At 39.3% G+C, this 22814-nt stretch overlaps 1 protein-coding gene across 7 annotated transcripts in view; it reads right to left on the reverse strand.

The window, feature by feature from the left end:
* SPATA9 (spermatogenesis associated 9) overlaps positions 1 to 22814 on the reverse strand; it is an 81117-nt gene that overhangs the window by 35391 nt on the left and 22912 nt on the right. For 3 of the 7 annotated variants that reach the window (XR_009502351.1, XR_009502353.1, XR_009502354.1), the window contains one exon: positions 19514 to 19658. The exons of 1 other annotated variant lie outside the window; for it this stretch is intronic. Coding sequence is in view for 1 of the 6 variants with exons in the window: in XM_059916800.1 (XP_059772783.1) it covers positions 1438 to 1526; positions 1681 to 1741 (150 nt within the window). In the remaining 5 variants the exon portion in view is untranslated. Of the gene's footprint in view, positions 1 to 1437; positions 1527 to 1680; positions 1742 to 17403; positions 17589 to 19513; positions 19659 to 22814 lie in introns of those variants that run through there. 3 more of the 7 variants (XM_059916800.1, XR_009502355.1, XR_009502357.1) reach the window with 3 other exon arrangements.

Genomic DNA, 22814 nt, shown 5'->3' on the forward strand with positions numbered 1-22814 from the left:
TATTTTTCCCTGTTCCTACCCACTTACCTGATCCCTTTCTTCACCTTGAGAATTCCAATTCATCCTCTGAGACCCAGTCTAAGCATCTTTCCTCCATGAAGTCTTCTCTGACTACCCTATGTAGAGTCATTCCTTCCTCTAAATTGTATATGCCTCTTACCATATTCCATTGCAATTACTTGTTTATAACTCTGTCTCCGTGAGATTAAGCTCACTGACTGAAGGAACCCTGCCTTGTTTAATCTCTGTATTCCTTCTTCCCAGTTCCAGGCAAAGTATTTATTAAGTGTCTAATGCCTGGTTATCTGGATGAATGGTTAAAGGTAGCTCTAATACCTCTCCTTTGGAATGAAATATACAGACTTTGTGATTACTATGTTACTCACAGTGCTTTTTTGTTTACTTCCAGGTTTTAGCTATGTTCCTCATGTTGACATTGCCAAAAGTCTGATTTCTGGATAAGTAGGTTGTTACTGTACCATATAACTTTACAACATACTCTATTCCAACTGTGGCCAAAATGACTAAAACAACACTTTTCCATTAAGAGTTGTGTACTTTTGGGACTTCCATTGTGGTCCAGTGGCTAAGACTCTGTGCTTCCAGAGCACAAGGGGGCAAGGGGGCCGGGGTTCGATCCCTGGTCAGGAAACCAGACCCCACATGCCACAACTAAGAGTTCGCATGCTGCAACTAAAGATCCCGCGTGCCACAACAAAGATCTCACATGCCACAACAAAGATCCTGCATGCCACAATGAAGATCCCGCATGCCCCAACTAAGACCCGGTGCAGCCAAATAAATAAATATTTTTTAAAAACGAGTTGTGTACTTTTGAGTAAATCAGGTTACATGTGTCCCCTAAACAAGATGTTACTTTTTCCTAACTAAATGTCTTTACGATTCTCTACCTATCTCCTTCCACTCCCAGTATTATATCTAAAACCTTTTTGCAACAGACGTTTAAAACATATGCATATGTACTTTAAATTGATATTACTATTTTCTTTCCACATTAAAACACACATCCATGCCATATTTATCTTTCCATTGTTATAACTTATATCAGTTATGTTTTTTCACTGACTTAATTGCCACAGATTTTAAAGTACATCTAGGTATTTTTCTGATTTTATATTAAGCAAATCTTAAGTAAACTACATTGCAATTGTATCTACGAGAAAGTTCTGGATTTCCAATCTAATTTTAGTGCGACTGTCCTTAAACTTTATTTTTCTACCTCACTTCCTTGTCCACAGTCTTTCTGCTTTCCGTAGACCCCTCGCAATGAGTAAGAGTTGAAATGGTGTTTTTCTGAGGTGAAAGTAATGTTTTCCTAAGCTTCAAATACTGATCTCAAAATCACAAATTAAATAATTGGTACTAAAAATACAATATACTTTTTATAATCCTTTCAAAGTTATAAAATCACATTACCTGATTAGACTGTGATAATCTTAGGATGGTAGGGAATTCATCTTTAAACTCATCTATAAGGCCCATGATTACTTTCTGGATTCCCTCGACTAAGACAAAAAGAAGTTAGGGGGTTAAAAAAAAAAAGCTTAACTAAAAATCCCCTAAACATAATTTAAAAGATCATGGAACACTGGGTCCACCTTGGGGATTTAATTCCCAGTTTCCACACCCATATCCCCTTTACAAGAAGACTGTGCATACTTCTTCCAGAAAAGTTCTTCAACACCTGCCCACATATCCACCCAACAGGTTTGACTGGCATGTTGAGTTCTTGCGTGGGTTCCTAGTTCGTGGCAAGCTTACAGGCCTGGGCACTGCTTGTCCTACTCTACCATTAGTGAGGGATGATGGCAGCCCTCCACTCAGGAACGCAGGCAAGGACAGAACCTGCAGCTCACTGCAGGGATTCTCTGTTACTTCACAATGGGCCTCTGAGAACTTGTTACAGAATCCTCTGAAATCACTCTGGCAGTGAGGAGGAAGAGTGTGTTTGGAGGCACAAGGGGAGGAGAAATGGGATTGAAAAATGAAGCACACTAAGGAGTTCTGCAATATGAATTGAATTTTGTCCCAATTTCTGCAGTGATACTTCAATTATTGGATCACCTGAGAACAAAGCTCCCTTTGAAAAAAGTTGGCATACGCTTTAAAAGAAATGCTTCACATTTGATGCCACGTGGAAGAGAAACACCAGCAGTTAACTCAGAAAGACTTCTGAACAGGTTGTTTTTCCTTCACCCAAATGAGGATCACTATATCAGACCCAGGCAAAATCGTGAAGTCTTTGGTTTGCCTTCTTTAAAATCTCAACCTTTTTTTCTTCTTCATCTTTGTCTCTTCTAGTACTCTCCCACTTCAGATGACCATTATTTTCCCCTTATCAAACATGGGAAGAACTGCATATTATGCAGACTTGATTGACTACCTGGTTATATTTTAGTGTGGATGAGCTGCGTTGGTTAACTCAAATCCCATTTTATTTATTTTTTTATTAATTTTTAAAAATAAATTTATTTATTTTATTTATTTTTGGCTGCGTTGGGTCTTCGTTGCTGTGTGCGGCTTTCTCTAGTTGCGGCAAGCAGGGGCTATTCTTCAGTGTGGTGCGCGGGCTTCTCGTTACGGTGGCTTCTATTGTTGGGGAGCACAGGCTCTAGGCACGTGGGCTATAGTAGTTGTGGCACACGGGCTCAGTAGTTGTGGCTCGCGGGCTCTAGAGCGCAGGCTCAGTAGTTGTGGCGCATGGGCTTAGTTGCTCTGGCTCTAGAGCGCAGGCTCAGTAGTTGTGGCACATGGGCTTAGGGCCTCCGCGGCATGTGGGATCTTCCCGGGCCAGGGCTCGAACCCGTGTCCCCTGCATTGGTAGGCAGATTCTTAACCACTGCGCCACCCAAAAATCCCATTTTAATTTGAAGCCTTTATATTTAACTGCAGCTAGATGGATTTCTTTGGCAAGCATAAAACTGGCTGCTGGAGGTCTATTTAGGGGAAATGTCGGGAAAGAGAAATGTTCATCAAAGGATTCCTCTAGATTGTGAAGCCTGCCAGATCCCCAGCTTTCACTTTGTCCTTAGTCCTTGTCTGCCTGAGAATACTCTCCATCACAGCACAACCACCTCTCTGAACCTTAACAGAACCTGCTTTCCTCCATCATAAATCTAATGCTTAAGAAAATTATACCCTTAACATTTGGAAAGTGAAATCTATTGCCAGAAAGAATTACTAGACAATGATGAACACACAAACTGGGAGTCTATAAGAAAATGAAAACTTTATTTGTCCTATTAAGATAACTTGGCTATCAGAGTCTACCAGAGTAACATCTGTTAGGACCTGCTCTCTCTGGTCTACTTCTATGTTCTCCACTCCCATCAACTCCCTAATTCTTTTTTCCATCTGCCCACCCTCAATGTCCTAGCTCCCAGTTGTTTCACTCAGTTTTCTTTTCATCCATTCTCACCCTCCTAGGCAGCCTATAAAACTAACAAATCTACAAGAAAAACATATCATGTTAATATTTCCCACACTTCAAGCTTAACTGACTCTTTGTTAATTATTCTAACAAAATTCTTTTTGTCTTTTCTTTCTTAATGACCCTCTCTCAGGATGGGGGAGTGGTAGAAAAAGGCAGGGAGTGGTAAGTAAAAACATTCCACCTTGCCACGCTTAACATTTGTGACCATATCTGAAAATGTCTTGGTTTTTATTTAATCATATCTTATACCTATATCCTTACACATCTTACATTATTACAGATAAAGTTATTTGAAATAATGTCAATGGTTATCTTTAGTTGTTATTCTTTACAACTCATAATTGAGTGCTCCATACTTATAAAATAAATTCTAATAAGAATCTGAGGCAGTTTGTATGTAGGATGTTTGAAAATTGAATCATTTGAAATGTACTAAGGGAACTTATTCTTTAAAAGTAACTAACCCTAGATAAATTCTTTTATAAGGTAAATAACCATCTTTTCCCCACGAAAAATAAATACCTGCTATGTATCTTGTAAATACAGATTTTCAAAGATGTTTCAAAATAGATATAACATTTTGCTTCTCCTTAAAAATTATTTAATAACTATATTCTACAATTCCAGTTGGGTACCATTAGTATGGTACCCAACCATATTAATGGATGGAAAGACCAATGGAAGTCCTCAAATAGTTACAGTAAAATGACAGGCCACACAGGGAACAGAATTAGCAACATTGGTATTGCTACCCAACTTTGGGAACTGCTGAGGTTCATTAGATGGTAGGAAGCTGGGAAGCAGATTTGTTGTTGTCTGTTTCCTGCATCACAATATAAACTTCATGAGCTCAGGGTCTTTGGTTGGCTCAAGGCTATATTCCCAATAAGTAGATAATGCTTTTACAATTTTACAAAAATATTTCCTGGAAGAATATAATCATATTTGTTACTTACGTCTTAGGCAGGATGAAAATTTTTATCATTAACAAATTCATCATGGAGTCAATTAACTGATATGTAAATGCAAAACAAGACACATTACATATACATACACACACATAATGTTTATCAAACACTATGGGAAGAAAACTTTTTTTCCCCACACACAAAGCACATTTTAATTTATTTTACCCATGACAGTGACATGACCTAAATAATTAACTGAATTAATTCAAGATGAGCACAGTAAGAACTAGAAAATAGATACACTGGGAACATATGTCTTTGATTTTTCTTTACACTTTTTTAGCTAGATAATACTGAGTAGATTAATTGCAGCCTATTATTCTATATATTTGAGGATAGAAAATAAAAGTGTAGCAAGTTCATGGATTTAGTACTGATAAAAACATGAGTAAATGAAAATATATGATGCAGTAGAGATCAAAAGAATATACCTGTAATACACACTACTATATATAAAATAGATAACTCATAAGGACCTACTGTATGGCACAGGGAACTCTACTCAATACTCATTCGTTCATATGGCTGAGTAATATTCTATTGTATGTATATACCACATCTTCCTAATCTAGTCATCTGTCGATGGGCATTTAGGTTGTTTCCATGTCTTGGCTACTGTAAATAGTACTGCTATGAACATTGGGGTGCATGTATCTTATCGAATTAGAAGTTTTTTGAGTGACTTTAGAACACAGTTCAGAACATTCCAAGGACAAAAAGAACTAGAAAAGCCATTTTAGATTTCATTCAGTCATTTCCTTGGAAGTATTGATATTGGTTTTGTTATTTGAAATTTTTTTCCTCATAATGCAGTATAAACACATTTTGGGGTTAATAATGTTAGGAATCAAGAATTTCAGGATAAGAGAAAAAAAAACCTAATTATAAAATCAAAGAACAAAGTAAAACACTGTAATGTTAAACAGAATTGACTATATCATCATAAACTCATGATTTTTAAAAATACATTTTTTCTAGCTATACAGAATGAAATAACTAGAAACACTGCCAACACAGTAGAAAAGAGCACCCCTAGCACCCAGATTCTGGGCCTCTTTTTTTAAATTAATTAATTAATTAATTAATCTATTTATTTATTTTTGGCTGTGTTGGGTCTTCATTGCTGCATGCAGGCTTTCTCTAGTTGCGGTGAGCAGGGGCTACTCTTCGTTGTGGTGTGCAGGCTTCTCATTGCGGTGGCTTCTCTTGTTGTGGAGCATGGGCTCTAGGCACATGGGCTTCAGTAGTTGTGGGCTCTAGAGCGCAGGCTCAGTAGTTGTGGCACACGGGCTTAGTTGTTCCACGGCATGTGGGATCTTCCTGGACCAGGGCTCGAACCCATGTCCCCTGCATTGGCATGTGGATTCTTAACCACTGCACCACCAGGGAAGTCCCTTTGGGCTTTAATATAATTCCCCCCTACCATGAGCCAGGACTCCTTGAAGAAATAGCTGACATCAGTCTGCAGCAGCAGAAGTACAAGATGAAGCAAGGAGATCTCAGGCCAGAAAGGAAGAAAGCTTTTTGAAGATTAATGGGGTCCTATCAGGAGGACACAGAAGGCAGCTGGAAGGAGCTACAAAGGCCTCCTTTACAATGGAAGACTCAGGCCATGTGAATGTTCACTGCTGCACTAATTGTAATATCAAGAAATTATAAGCAACCCAAACATTCATTCTTCAACTACAGAATTAATAAATCTATTATAATATACCCATAATGGTTACTCTACAGCAGTAAACATGAACGAATTACAGCTACATGCAACATCGTGAATAAATCTCAGTAATATAATAATTTTGAATGAGAAAAAGCAAGATACAGAAAAAAAAGCAGAGCATGATTTCATTTATATGAAGTTCAAAAACACTCAAAACTAAGCAATATATTAGGAGTACACATATATGTGGCAAAAGAGAGAAAAAAACCAAGGGAACCATAAACATAAAATTCAGGATAGTGGTTACTATTTCTGAGAGAAGAATGAAGAGATGGGGTTGGACAAGGCCACATAAGGATTTTGAAGGTAATGGTAGTGTAATTTTTCTAAAACTTAATCATGTGTACGGGTATCGAAGGACTATAATCTTTATCCCTTACAATGATATATAAATATATCTTCTCAATATTTAATAAAAACAATGAAAGGAAATAACCTGTTGAACAAATTGCTGTAACAACTTTGGTAAAAAACAGTCATTAAAAGCTATTCCAGTAATAATGGTAAAGGGACTTTTTTCATTCATTCAATACTTACTGAGCACCTACTATGTGTCATCACTGTTCAGCACTGGGAATAGGGTAGTGAATAAAATAGACAAAAACCGGGCTTCCCTGGTGGTGTAGTGGTTGAGAATCTGCCTGCCAGTGCAGGGGACACGGGTTCGAGCCCTGGTCTGGGAAGATCCCACACGCCACGGAGCAACTAGGCCCATGAGCCACAACTACTCAGCCTGCGCATCTGGAGCTTGTGCTCCGCAACAAGGGAGGCCGCGACGGTGAGAGGCCTGCACACCGCAATGAAGAGTGGTCCCCGCTCGCCGCAACTAGAGAAAGCCCATGCACAGAAACGAAGACCCAACACAGCCAAAAATAAATAAATAAATAAATTTAATTTAATTTAAAAAATAGACAAAAACCCTTGCTCTACTGGAACTTACATCCAGTGGAACAGAATCAAACTATGTGCTATTTTCTATGGACCTAGAAAAGCCATTTCTTTCATTAGTAACTTGCTCAGATTTTGAGGTGAATGTTTCACAACTATATTCTATATAACATGTGAAAAAACTAACTACATATGATATAAAATATTCTTCTGATTGAAAAGATCTTATTTTAGCCTTAGAAAAGTTTGTTACAAATCTATGTTTTAGATGAAAATCTTTCTTTTCTTACATCTCCCTCTTCAAATCTGTAGTCATAACCAGAAGTAAGAGTTTTTGAGCAGCTATGTATCTTCTAATAGACATCTCCACTTTGGAAACAGGCAATCTAAAATTGAAGCCTTTCAAGCAAAGCAATATTAAACACATTTAAGTATCCATAGTCCATATATTTTTATGGCCTTTGGTTAGAGTCTCAGACTTATCTGCTTTAGGCTGTAACCTCTGCCAGGCATGACTAAAAATATGGATTTTGTATTTTGGTCCCTTCCCTTATAGACATAGAATGTATAGCTTAATTGCCTAGATACTTAAGCAGCTCTCCCTGGTCAAACCAATAATATTCAAACATAATGAAAAAGAAAACCGGTGAATTCCATATAATTCTATATAATTATAAAATAGAAAATTGTTATGTTCACTCAAAGGAGCTAAAAATGAAAAACACTGAAGGATGCAGTCCACTCTTTCTTTGACCCAGCACTTTGACAGCAAGTTGATGACACGTCTTTAAAGCTGAGCCCAGACAAGATATAATTCACCATATGCATATTTATGTAAACTTACCATGAGACTACATTTATGTTCAGCCAGTACCAACCAATCCTCTTAAGTATTTCTGAGGTATTTGTACAAAAATATTCTTACAAGTTAAAAGGTGATAAATTATACAATTATAATAACAATGCCCTTTATTTTAAAATGAAGTCCTCTTGGCCAATGATTCACATTGCATCTGCCTAATTTGTAGTTATTATTCAATTTTCACATGAACAAGTCGATAAAGCCCAAAACTAAACATGTCTAATATGCGTTATCTAGGCAATTAGAAGACTGGGAAATCAAGCTTTGTTTTTCTTTTAAAGGGTGTAGTAAAGCCAGATTATTTTTTCAGATTCTACTTACGTTAAGAAAACAGGATGGTTTTGTGGACTGTACATAAGTATTACTATCTCTCTACAAATGACGAACCAGGCTCTGAGGAATTTAGAAAGTATCACCAAACCAGGAAGTGGCAGAGCAAGGACTCTTGTCTAGATTCCCTTTCAAAATTTTGAATTCTCCTCACCAGCATATGGCCTCTCTTAGATGGAGCGAGTGACTTTCAAGAGCAGAAAGAAAAATGAGAGAATAACAATAGGCGAAATATTCTAAAATGGTCTAAGAAATTTAGAAAAAGGTTCAGATGATCAAAAATTCTATTATGGAAGGCTTTCACCTTCTCAATCAAAATCTGAGTGTCCACTGTATACCAGGGACCTGGGACACAAAAATGAACAGAAAAAGTCCTTGATCTAAATAAAGGACCAGGCAATATAAAACAAACACTTTCAAAGAAAATTACAATAAAATATTATAAAAGCAGTAACACAAAGTGCTCTATACAAGCAAGAGAAAGAGCGCCAACTTTGGGTGGCCAAAGTCTGAAAAGATTTTATTTGAGAAACACGTCAGACACTGTGCAAGAAACTGGGGAGAGTGATAAATAAAACAGATGGTATTGCCGCTCTCATGGAGTTTGCATTACAGTAGGAGAACAGACAGCAAATAAATGAGGTCATCCCATGTAGTAATAAATGCCATAATGAAAATTAAACTGAGCAACATATAGAGACAACTGGGCCACCACTTTCAGTTGGAATGTCAAGGAAGAACACTTGAGACAACGAGAAACACCTGAGAAGTCAGGGTTGTATGCCGCTTCTAATCGTTATCACTTAACTTCTGGGGCAAAATCATTAAGTTTTTAAAAAATCAGCACTGGGACTTCCCTGGTGGCACAGTGGTTAAGAATCTGCCTGCCCATACGGTTTTGGTAGAAGGACGTGCTCTCACTCCCTCTTGCGAGAACACCAGAATCACAACTAACTGCTGAACAATCATCGACAGGAAGACACTGGAACTCACCAAAAAAGATACCCCACATCCAACAACAAAGGAGAAGCCACTATGAGACGGGAAGAGGGGTGCAATCACAATAAAATCAAATCCCATAACTGCTGGGTGGGTGACTCACAAACTGGAGAACACTTATACCACAGAAGTCCACCCACTGGAGCGAAGGTTCTGAGCCCCATGTCAGGCTTCCAAACCTGGGAATCTGGCAACGGGAGGAGGAATTCCTACAGAATCAGACCTTGGAGGCTAGCGGGATTTGATTGCAGGACTTTGACAGGACTGGGGGAAACAGAGACTCCACTCTTGGAGGGCACACACAGAGCAGTGTGCACATCGGGACCCAGGGGAAGGAGCAGTGACCCCATAGGAAACTGAACCAGAACTAACTGCTAGTGTAGGAGGATCTACTGCAGAGGTGGGAGAATGGCTCTGTCTCACTGTGAGGACAAGGACACTGGTAGCAGAAGTTCTGGGAAGTACTCCTTGGTGTGAGCCCTCCCAGAGTCTGCCATTAGCCCCATCAAAGAGCTCAGGTAGGCTCCATTGTTGGGTTGCCTCAGGCCAAACAACCAACAGGGAAGGAACCCAGCCACACCCATCAGCAGTCAAGTGGATTAGAGTTTTACTGAGCTCTGCCCACCAGAGCAACAGCCAGCTCTACCCACCACCAGTCCCTCCCATCAGGAAACTTGCACAAGCCGCTTAGATAGCCTCATCCACCAGAGGGCAGACAGCAGAAGCAAGAAGAACTACAGTCCTGCAGCATGTGGAACAAAAACCACATTCACAGAAAGATAGACAAGATGAAAAGACACAGGGCTATGTACCAGATGAAGGAACAAGATAAAACCCCAGAAAAACAACTAAATGAAGTGGAGATAGGCAACCTTCTAGAAAAAGAATTCAGAATAATGATAGTGAAGATGATCCAGGACCTCGGAAAAAGAATGGAGGCAAAGATCGAGAAGATGAAAGAAATGTTTAACAAAGACCTAGAAGAATTAAAGAACAAACAAACAGAGATGAACAACACAATAACTGAAATAAAAACTACACTAGAAGGAATCAATAGCAGAATAACTGAGGCAGAAGAACGGATAAGTGACCTGGAAGACAGAATGGTGGAATTCACTGCTGTGGAACAGACTAAAGAAAAAAGAACGAAAAGAAATGAAGACAGCCTAAGAGACCTCTGGGACAACATTAAATGCAACAACATTCACATCATAGGGGTCCCAGAAGGAGAAGAGGGAGAGAAAGGACCCAAGAAAATATTTGAGGAGATTATAGTCAAAAACTTTCCTAAAACGGGAAAGGAACTAACCACCCAAGTTCAGGAAGTGCAGAGAGTCCCATACAGGATAAACCCAAGGAGAAACACGCCGAGACACATAGTAATCAAGCTGGCAAAAATTAAAGACAAAGAAAAATTATTGAAAGCAGCAAGGAAAAAACGACAAATAACATACACGGGAACTCCCTTAAGGTTAACAGCTGATTTCTCAGCAGAAATGCTACAAGCCAAAAGGAGTGGCATGATATACTTAAAGTGATGAAAGGGAAGAACCTAAAACCAAGATTACTCCACCCGGCAAGGATCTAATTCAGACTCGATGGAGAAATCAAAAGCTTTACAGACAAGCAAAAGCTAAAAGAATTCAGCACCACCAAACCAGCTCTACAACAAATGCTAAAGGAACTTCTCTAAGTGGGAAATACAAGAGAAGAAAAGGACCTACAAAAACAAACCCAAAACAATTAAAATGGTCATAGGAACATACATATCGATAATTACCTTAAACGTGAATGGATTAAATGCTCCAACCAAAAGACACAGGCTTGCTGAATGGATACAAAAACAAGACCCATATATATGCTCTCTACAAGAGACCCACTTCAGACCCAGGGACACATACAGACTGAAGTGAGGGGATGCAAAAAGATATTCCATGCAAATGGAAATCAAAAGAAAGCTGGAGTAGCAATACTCATATCAGATAAAATAGACTTTAAAATAAAGAATGTTACAAGAGACAAGGAAGGACACTACATAATGATCAAGGGATCAATTCGAGAAGAAGATATACCAATTATAAACATATATGCACCCAACATAGGAGCACCTCAATACATAAGGCAACTGCTAAGAGCTATAAAAGAGGAAATCGACAGTAACACAATAATAGTGGGGGACTTTAACACCTCACTTACACCAATGGACAGATCATCCAAACAGAAAATTAATAATGAGACACAAGCTTTAAATGCCACAATAGACCACATAGATTTAATTGATATTTATAGGACATTCCATCCAAAAACAGCAGATTACACTTTCTTCTCAAGTGCACACGGAACATTCTCCAGGATAGATCACATCTTGGGTCACAAATCAAGCCTCAGTAAATTTAAGAAAATTGAAATCATATCAAGCATCTTTTCTGACCACAACGCTATGAGATTAGAAATCAATTACAGAGAAAAAAACGTAAAAAACACAAACACATGGAGGCTAAACAATACGTTACTAAATAACCAAGGGATCACTGAAGAAATCAAAGAGGAAATCAAAAAATACCTAGAGACAAATGACAATGAAAACACGATGACCCAAAACCTATGGGATGCAGCAAAAGCAGTTCTAAGAGGGAAGTTTATAGCTACAGAAGCCTACCTCAAGAAACAAGAAACATCTCAAATAAACAATCTAACCTCACACCTAAAAGAACTAGAGAAAGAAGAACAAACAAACCCCAAAGTTAGCAGAAGGAAAGAAATCATAAAGATCAGATCAGAAATAAATGAAATAGAAACAAAGAAAACAATAGCAAAGATCAATAAAACTAAAACCTGGTTCTTTGAGAAGATAAACAAAATTGATAAACCATTAGCTAGACTCATCAAGAAAAAGAGGAGAGGACTCAAATCAATAAAATTAGAAATGAAAAAGGAGAAGTTACAACAGACACCGCAGAAATACAAAGCATCCTAACAGACTACTACAAGCAACTGTATGCCAATAAAATGGACAACCTTGAAGAAATGGACAAATTCTTAGAAAGGTATAACCTTCCAATACTGAACCAGGAAGAAGCAGAAAATATGAACAGACCAATCACAAGTAATGAAATTGAAACTGATTAAAAAATCTCTCAACAAACAAAAGTCCAGGACCAGACGGCTTCACAGATGAATTCTATCAAACATTTACAGAAGAGCTAACACCTATCCTTCTCAAACTCTTCTAAAAAATTGCAGAGGAAGGATCACTCCCAAACTCACTGTATGAGGCCACCATCACCCTGATACCAAAATCCGACAAAGATACTACAAATAAAAGAAAATTACAGATCAATATCACTGGTGAATATAGATGCAAAAATCCTCAGCAAACTACTAGCAAGCAGAATCCAACAACATATTAAAAGGATCATACACCATGATCAAGTGGTATTTATCCCAAGGATGCAAGGAATCTTCAATATATGCAAATCAATCGATGTGACACACCATATTAACAAACTGAAGAATAAAAACCATATGATCATCTCAATAGATGCAGAAAAAGCTTTTGAAAATTCAACACTGATTTATGACAAAAGCTCTCCAGAAATGGGCATAGAGGGAACCTACCTCAACATAATAAAGGCCATATACAACAAACCCATAGCAAACATCATTCTCAATGGTGAAAAACTGAAAGCATTTCCTCTAAGATCAGGAACAAGACAAGGATGTCCACTTCCGTCACTAGTATTCAACATAGTTTTGGAAGTCCTAGCCATGGCAATCAGAGAAGAAAAAGAAATAAAAGGAATACAAATTGGAAAAGAAGAAGTAAAACTGTCACTGTTTGCAGATGACATGATACTATACATAGAGAATCCTAAAGAAGCCACCAGAAAACTACTAGAGCTAATCAATGAATTTGGTAAAGCTGCAGGATACAAAATTAATGCACAGAAGTCTCTTGCATTCCTATAATGATGAAAAATCTGAAAGAGAAATTATGGAAACACTCCCATTTACCACTGCAACAAAAAGAATAAAATACCTAGGACTAACCTACCTAGGGAGACAGAAGACCTGTATGCAGAAAACTATAAGACTGATGAAAGAAATTAAAGATGATACCAACAGATGGAGAGATATTCCATGTTCTTGGATTGGATCAATATTGTGAAAATGACTGTATTACCCAAAGCAATCTACAGATTCAATGCAATCCCTATCAAATTACCAATGGCATTTTTTACGCAACGAGAACAAAAAAATCTTAAAATTTGTATGGAGACACAAAAGACCCCGAATAGCCAAAGCAGTCTTGAGGGAAAAAAACGGAGCTGGAGGAATCAGACTCCCTGACTTCAGACTATACTATAAAGCTACAGTAATCAAGACAATATGGTACTGGCACAAAAACAGAAACATAGATCAATGCAACAAGATAGAAAGCCCAGAGGTAAACCCATGCACCTATGGTCAACTAATCTATGACAAAGGAACCAAGGATATACAATGGAGAAAAGACAGTCTCTTCAATAAGTGGTGCTGGGAAAACTGGACAGCTACATGTAAAAGAATGAAATTAGAACACTCCCTAACACCAAACACAAAAATAAACTCAAAATGGATTAGAGACCTAAATGTAAGACCAGACACTATAAAACTCTTAAAGGAAAACATAGGAAGAACACTCTTTGACATAAATCACAGCAAGATCTTTTTCGATCCACCTCCTAGAGAAATGGAAATAAAAACAAAAATAAACAAATGGGACCTAATGAAAAGCTTTTGCACACCAAAGGAGACCATAAACAAGACAAAAAGACAACCCTCAGAAAGGGAGAAAATATTTGCAAACGAATCAACAGACAAAGGATTAATCTCCACAATATATAAACAGCTCATGCAGCTCAATATTAAAAAAACAAACAACCCAATTCAAAAATGGGCAGAAGACCTAAATAGACATTTCTCCAAAGAAGACATACAGATGGCCAAGAAGCACATGAAAAGCCGCTCAACATCACTAATTATTAGAGAAATGCAAATCAAAACTACAATGAGGTATCACCTCACACCAGTTAGAATGGGCATCATCAGAAAATCTACAAACAACAAATGCTGGAGAGGGTGTGGAGAAATGGGAACCCTATTGCACTGTTGGTGGGAATGTAAATTGATACAGCCACTATGGAGAACAGTATGGAGGTTCCTTAAAAAACTAAAAATAGAACTACCATAGGACCCAGCAATCCCATTACTGGGCATATACCCTAAGAAAACCATAATTCAAAAAGAGTCATGTACCACAATGTTCACTGCAACCCTATTTACAATAGCCAGGACATGGAAGCAACCTAAGTGTCCATCAACAGATGAATGGATAAAGAAGATGTGGCACATATATACAATGGAATATTACTCAACCATAAAAAGAAATGAAATTGAGTTTTTAAAGTGAGGTAGATAGACTTAGAGACTGTCATACAGAGTGAAGTAAGTGAGAAAGAGAAGAACAAATACCATATGCTAACACATTTATATGGAATCTAAAAAAAAAAAAAAAGGTTCTGAAGAACCTAGGGGCAGGACAAGAATAAAGATGCAGACGTAGAGAATGGACTTGAGGACACAGGGAGGGGGAAGGGTAAGCTGGGACGAAGTGAGAGAGTGGCATGGACATACATACACTACCAAATGTAAAATGGATGGCTAGTGGGAAGCAGCCACATAGCACAGGGAGATCAGCTCGGTGCTTTGTGTCCACCTAGAGGGGTGGGTTAGGGAGGGTGGGAGGGAGACGCAAGAGGGAGGAGATATGGGGATATATGTATATGTATAGCTGATTCAGTTTGTTATACAGCAGCAAATAACACACCATTGTAAAGCAATTATACTCCAATAAGATGTTAAAAAATAAATAAATAAATAAAGCAAATGAGAGAATTCAAAAAAAAAAAGAATCCACCTGGCAATTCAGGGGACACGAGTTTGCCCGGGTCCGGGAAGATCCCACATGCTGCAGAACGACTAAGCCCGTGCGCCACAACCATTTAGCCTGCACTCTAGAACCTGCAAGCCACAACTACTGAGCCCGTGCACCACAGCTACTGAAGCCCGCGTGCCTAGAGCCCATGCTCCGCAACAAGAGAAGCCACGGCAATGACAAGCCCGTTCACTGCAACGAAGGGTAGCCCCCGCTGGCACAACTAGAGAAAGCCCGCGCGCAGCAACGAAGACCCAACGCAGCCAAAAAACAAATAAATAAAATTTAAAAATAAATTAATAAAATAAAGTAAAAACTCAGCACCTTTACTCTACATAGTTTACCTTCAGACTAATAGCATAACTTCTCCATAACTCAAAATCTCTTGATTCCATTTTCATCCTTCCCCAGTATAAAAAAGAAGAAAAATCTCTTTCTTTTTAATTAACAGGGCTGCCCTCAGCCAGGCTGGCCCCAGCAGCGGCCTGGTACTCACTGCCCTGAGGGCTGTCCTAACCTTGGCCCGCTCTCCGGTAAGTGCAGGTTCCGATGAGGCTGCTGCGCTACCGATGCACCTCAAGCACGGGCAGGTGGGCAGGTCGGCAGGCGGAGGCCACCAACTCACACTGGCGTTCAGCCACTACCGCTGCATCTCCCCGGGGCCCTCGCTGGCCTCGGGGCTTCAGCCTTCGCCTCCACCCCAGCCTCTCTCACCCAGCTGCAAATCGGCACACTAACCCCCGACTACTACCACTTATCTGTGACGGAGACCTTTGCGCTGGTTCTCATAGGCCCCGCGGCACGTGCCCTGACGTGTGACGTCAACGCGTCACACACGGGGCGTAGCAAAGCCGGGCGTGGGGTGAGGAAGCCTGGGATAGATTTCGGGCGCCGGGACCCGGAGGTTCGCGCACCGCTGGCGTTGGTATTCCAGTACTCTGCGCCTGTCCAAACGTACCCCCAGGGCCGGTTATGGCGCAGGCACCGATCGGTTGTCTTGGCGTCTCCTCCACTTCACCCCTCCCCCAACTTTGCATGGCCTTGGAGACTGAAATGCCAACCCAGAGAACTGCACTTCTGCCTAAAATCAGAGACACTCAGGCCCCAGGGCTTTGGAACTGCCTGTGGAGAAGAGCAAATGGTGCTGACTGCGGTTGATTCATTTGTGATGAAAACGCGGGCTCTAGTGATAGGGCTCCTGCTATGCATCATTTTGAAGAAAATGGATGATAGTTTTAGGGAGAAAGCCCAAGAATAGTATCAGCAGAAAATTTAATCCCAGGAGCTAACACTTTAATTTTTGTCAACCCAGTAACCTTTATTGTTCAGAGGTTTCTTCACCCTCAATCCACTCCCCAACCTAAAGTATCAAGTTTTTGTTAAATTACACCAGTAATAATTTTGGAAAAGTCATAAAAAAAAATAAGGTAGTATGATGTGATGTGAATAAGGGACCCCAGGATTAGAAGTCAAGAGACCCTGGGATATTAGTGTCAGGCTTGATCTGACTACCTGTAGGAACTACCAGTCACTTAATCCCTCAGCTCAAACTTATTAATCAGTAAAGTGAGGGAGCTGAAATAGAGATCTTCAAATTGTTGACAGTGTCTGACCTTAGCAACTCTGATACGTTATCACAGATAATCACTACATGTTTTTGCAGCTGTAATTTCCCCAGAATGAAAACCAAAAATTAGGGCACAGTGCAGGGAAAAACCAGGACGTACCTATAAAATATTGGCAAGAAAAAAAAAAAAAAAGAACAATTCTCAGTCAAAGTGAAATCTCTAAAGTTTAGTTCATTAAACCATATGGTTTTAAAAATATAAAAACGAATACATTTCAAAACTGGCCATTCTTGGTTTGTATACAGAAAGCAGGCTGTTGCTAAAATTCTTCAATGCTTAAAGTAGCAAACAGGAAGAAGACAGATATTTCGATCTCCCTGTTCCTTAGATCTTGCAACTTTCTTTTGTTACCAGCCAAAGTTTTCTCTTCCCTTTACTTTCTCAGCTTTCTTACTTCCTCTTTAGATTAATCTTTTGCCTTCTGGCCCTGTGGGGGATTTTCTTTAAAGTCTCCTCACCACCTCTAAGCCTTTTCTCAGTCTTCACCCTTTTCAAGCTTTATAGTAGCTGATGCTATTGATCGGCCATAATTCTTAAGATAGCCTTTTTTCATAAGATAATTTCCTATTTTATTTACCTGGATATTCTCTGTGTCTTCTCTCCCTTCTTCCTCTCCCTTCTTCTCCACACTCCAAAGTCTCCTACTTTATCCTTTTTTTCATTGAACTCTTTTCCATGGCAATCACATCTGAACATTGGCTTAAATTATTATTTCTTGGTAGAAACTTCACAAATCCCTAACCCTGATACTATTCTTTGTTCAGAGTTTTCAAAATACCTACCAAACAAAATAATAATAAAATCACCAATTATTGAATGCTGACAATCTAAGCACTTAATATATTGAATAAATATTATTAAATTTTCAAAGAAGTATTCACAGATATGTGATTAATATACAGTATATTGAGTACTTTTTAGTCTTGTTATCACACCCAGTGTATAGATACATGTGACAAAGGCTACTATATTTCAATATGCATTTGTGTATCTTGTAATGCTATTATAAATACTATTGTTTGGGGGAAAAGAGTTTATAGCTATGCATAATAATAAAAATAAGACATGTATCATCAACTCCTGAATAATGCCCTGAATCTTTACCATGTGGGAAGCCAATGTTTGTACTACTAGAACAGTAGTAACACAAACCTGTTTACACTCTAACAAATTATTAAAAACCTGTTTACACTCTTACAAATTATTGAAGACCCCCAAATAGCTTTTGTTTATGTGAGTTGTACCTATCGATAATACTTTACTAGAAATGAATACTGATACATTCATAAAATATTTATTAATTCATATGGTAGGCAGCCTCTAAGATGGCCCACAATGATCCCTACCTCCTGATAGTCATGCCCTTGTGAAAAGTCATGCCCTTGTGAAATCCCCTCCCCTCGATTTGCAGCCTGGATTTATTGACTCCTTTCAAAACACAGAGTACAGCTGAAATGATGGGATGTCACTTCCAGGGTTAGGTTACAAAAAGACTGTGGCTTCTGCCTTGCTTGTTCTCTCTCTCTCTCTTTCTTTCTCTCAATCTCTCTGAGGGAAGCCAGCTGCCATGTTGTAAGTTGTCCTATGAAGAGATCCATGTGGCAAGGAATTGATATCTCTGGCCAACAGCAGTGAGGAACTGGGTTCTGTCAATAGCTACATAGGTAAGCTGAGAAGATCCCCCTCCCAGTCAAGCCTTAAGATTACTGCAGCCCTGCTGACATCCTGATTATAGCTTTGTGAGAGACCCTGAGCCAGAGGTACCCAACTAAACCACACCTGGATTCCTGACCCAAGAAATGCTGAGATAATATTTATTGTTTTAAGCTGCTAAATTTGGGGGCAATTTGTTACACAGCAACATATAACTAATACAATTCATCTTAAAATAACAATAATAACATATTCTATGAAAAATAACTATTTCCCAAAAAGAAGAATGTAGTGAAATGAGTGGTATTGTTTTTATTGTTTGCAAATCTCCCTAATGTCTAGTTTCATAGAAGACATCTGATTTCTCATATCTGCTTCTGAATTTAACCTGTTGCAGTACATTGTTTTGGTTGACATACATGAAGAAAACCCAGCCTTACACAGACATGTATTTGTGGAGGGAGTATTTTAATAGTCTTTCCTGATAATTGTGGATATTCTTCTTTAGTCTTATACCAGCATTCAGCAAGTGATAATTTCTTAAAGGTGAGTTGCAATGTAGAAACCATATACTCTTGTTACATTAAAATTTATTGGTCTGTCTTGCACTTTGAATCAATCATTTACTAATGCATGACTTTGTAACATCATGTATTGATCATTTGAGTAATATTGGTTCTCTGAGTTATGCAAATCTTCCATTGATACATTGCATTAGTTTCATTATACAACAACCTCCCTGCCTCCCTCTAAAAAAAAAAAAAAACACTTTGTTAATATCACCACCATGCTTACCAGAAAAGCCTTTAAGTTTGGGGGACTTGTTGTATTAGTTATCTACTATTGCATAGCAAATTATCCCAAGTTAGCAACTTAAAACAACAAACTTTTATTATCTCACAGTTTCTGTGGGTCAGGAATCTAGGAGTGGCATAGCTGGGTAGTTCTGGCTCCAAGTCTTTCAAGAGGTTGCAGTCAAGCTGTTAGCTGGGCTTCAGTCATTTAAAAGCGCAACTGAGAGACAATCTACTTACAAACTCATTCAACATGCTGCTTGGCAGGCTTCAGAAGATCTACTTCCAAGTTCATTCACATGGTTGCTTGCAAGCTTCAGTTCCTTGCCATGTGGGCCTCTCCATGGGCTGCTTGAGTCTCCTTATAACAGGGCAGCTGGCTTCCCTTTCCCAGGGATAAAAGAGAGACACACACACACACACACACACACACACACACAGAGAGAGAGAGAGAGAAAGAGAATAAGAGAGCCAACCCAAGACAGAAGCCACGCTCATTTCATAGACTAATGTCAATATGATAGCTCATCACTTCAGCCATGTTCTGTTCACTAGAAATGGTCCAGGCCAAACTCAACGGGAGGGAAGCTAAGCTCCACCTCTTGAGGGGAGCTGGATCAAAGAATGTGGAGACATAGCTACAAAACCACCACAAGTTGTCAAACTCATGATGCCGGATGCAAGTTCTTCCCAAATTATAATTTTTCCTTTAAAGCTCAAGCTTATCATCGGCAACAAACACTGTCAGTTGTTTTTCTCGAAATGACAGGCTTCTTTCATCTTTGAGAAGATACCTTGCCAAACATTCAACTCTCTATAACCATCGTTTTTCTGTCATTCTTTCAAGTGAAAATGATCTTCTGTGAGAAAGGAGCAACTTTAGCTCACGACTCCAGCAAGTATACTATTGCTTTTCCTTGGGGTAATCATATATTTCAGTATGCACAGAAAAGCTTTATGCATACTTCCTATTAAATCACACAAAATATTAAAATGATGTATACTCAAGGGTAAATATTTAATGAAATTAATCATTTTTATTGCTTCATCTTAGGTAAAACTGACTTTTGGTGGGGTACAGACTAGACTACTCAGAACTTCTGACTAGGAAAATCATTGTAGGAGCAGGTAAATCAAGAAAAGCTTCAAGGAAAAAGGTGTATATTGACATTGGGTGGGAGCTACTTTAAGACTGGCAGCGAGGAGGAAAGGTGGGAGAGGAAAATAAACAAAAACAGTGGGACTGGAATGAGATGGGCATGTTATGTTCAAGAACGAAGGGAAAGAAGGCTAATTGGGGAGCAAGCTGTGGACTTGATATAGGCACCTGTGAAGGGAAACAGCCTGAGAGCCTCATAAAATAGACCCCATCTGAAGGGGCAGTGTGAGAGGAGGACTATCGGAAGTCTAAGGGCTTCTCAGGATTGTTATCTACCGGGAAATGCAGCGGGAGGGTCCCAGCAGGCTTCCATCAGACACAGGATCACCTTTGACTATTCTATTTCCCACTCCTGAGGGCACCAATGCTAGTCAAAACCATACAGTTAAATAAGAGCTTTTCCCCATCTTATCTTTTCTCCTTCCCTCTTGCATCTTTGAAAGGGCCAAAAACAGCAACCGATGAGAGAAAAGGGGTACTGAGAAGAGGAAGAGCAGCTTACCACAGCTGCCTCCTTTCTCCACTGTAGACTTCCAAGCCTGGCACAAAACAGGTACGGAAGGGAAGAAGTTTTAAATGGAATGAGATTAGAGTTTGGATTCTTATCCTGGACTGGACTCTAATTACTAAAAAGAAACTATTATTACCTGAGAGCAAACACAAAACTAAAAATCTACCTGAGGGCTTCCCTGGTGGCGCAGTGGTTAAGAATCCGCCTGCCAATGCAGGGGACACGGGTTCGAGCCCTGGTCTGGGAAGATCCCACATGTTGCAGAGCAGCTGGGCCCGTGAGCCACAATCACTGAGCCTGCACGTCTGGAGCCTGTGCTCCGCAACAAGAGAGGCAGCGATAATGAGAGGCCCGCCGCACCGCGATGAAGAGTGGCCCCCGCTCGCCGCAACTGGAGAAAGCCCTCGCACAGAAACGAAGACCCAACACAGCCAAAAATAAATAAATAAATAATTAAAAAAAAAAAATCTACCTGAGAATTCAAGAGAGTAGAGGTGGAGCACAGTGAACTGCACAAATTGACAGTGCAAGTCTGAAGGACAGTGGACAAGAAGAGAGTTGCTTTCAGCTTGCACCCTACTAAGTTCACCTCTTGTAACGAAGTGGTTACAATAACTATTTATTGAGCACTTATTTTTGCAGTCTGAGGTTCTGCTGGCCATGTTTCAATGAATGGCCAAGATGTATTTATGTTTAGGAGAATGGTGTTTTTAGAGTGATAGGAACCAGGCTACCCGGAGTTCACATCCTAGCTCTGCTACTTAAAAAATGTGACATTGTTAATCTCTTGAACTCCCAGTTTCTTCATCTCTAAAATGAAAATAAGTAATGCCTACCTCACAGGGTTGTGGTGAAGAGTGAAGGAGATAATATAGGTGCCATAACACAGCGCCTGGTACATAGTGAGTGCTCAATAAATGGTAGCAACGATTATGATCTTTTTTTTTTAATTGGAGTATAGTTGTTTTACAACGTTGTGTTAGTTTCTACTGTACAGCAAAGTGAAGTAGAGTTCCCTGTGCTATACAGCAGGTTCTTATTAGTTATCTATTTTATACATATTAGTGTATATATGTCAATCCCTATCTCCTGTTGACCTTTGAGCATTTGGATCCAGCCAGACCTGAAACAAACTCTACTCCTGGACTTTTCAGTTAAGTGAGCCAAAAAAATTCCCCCCTTTTCGGCTATGTGTATAGTGATCTACTACTGTGTAACAAGTTACCCCCAAACTTTGTGGCTTTAAACAACAACATTTAGTATCACAGTGTCTATGGGTGAAGAATCTAGGGGTGGCATCTCTGGGTCCCCTGGCTCACAGTCCCTCATGCAATTACATAAAGATGTTAGCTTAGGCTGCTTCAGCTCAAAGCTTGAGTGAGAAAGGATCTCCTTCCAAGCTCACTTCTTGTGGCAGACTTCAGTTCCTGATGGGCTGTTGGATTGAGATCCTCAGTTCTTTGCTCTCTGTTGGTCAAAGGTGGCCCTCAGTTCCTTGCCATGTGGGCCTCTCCATAGGGTAGCTCACAATGTGGCAGCTGGCTTCCACTAGAGCAAGCAACACAGAAGCCAGAGTCTTTTATCACTAAATTTTTTTGAACATCTTTATTAGAGTATAATTGCTTTATAATGGTGTGTTAGTTTCTGCTTTATAACAAAGTGAATCGATCATCATGATCTTAGTCAGTGTAGTGACCAAAAATATTAGTTTAGAAAAATTTACCAGCTATTAGCATGTGAGATAGATTGAAAGTGAGTCAAGATTAGGATCCGGGAGAAAAATTAGGAACATTGAATAATAAAATGAGGCTAGAGTGGTAAACATAGGGATGAAACAGAGGTGAATAGACAAATATAAGGAATATTTGAGA

This window comes from Balaenoptera ricei, chromosome 3 (genome assembly GCF_028023285.1).
Source record: "Balaenoptera ricei isolate mBalRic1 chromosome 3, mBalRic1.hap2, whole genome shotgun sequence".
In the NCBI taxonomy this organism is placed as follows: domain Eukaryota; kingdom Metazoa; phylum Chordata; class Mammalia; order Artiodactyla; family Balaenopteridae; genus Balaenoptera; species Balaenoptera ricei.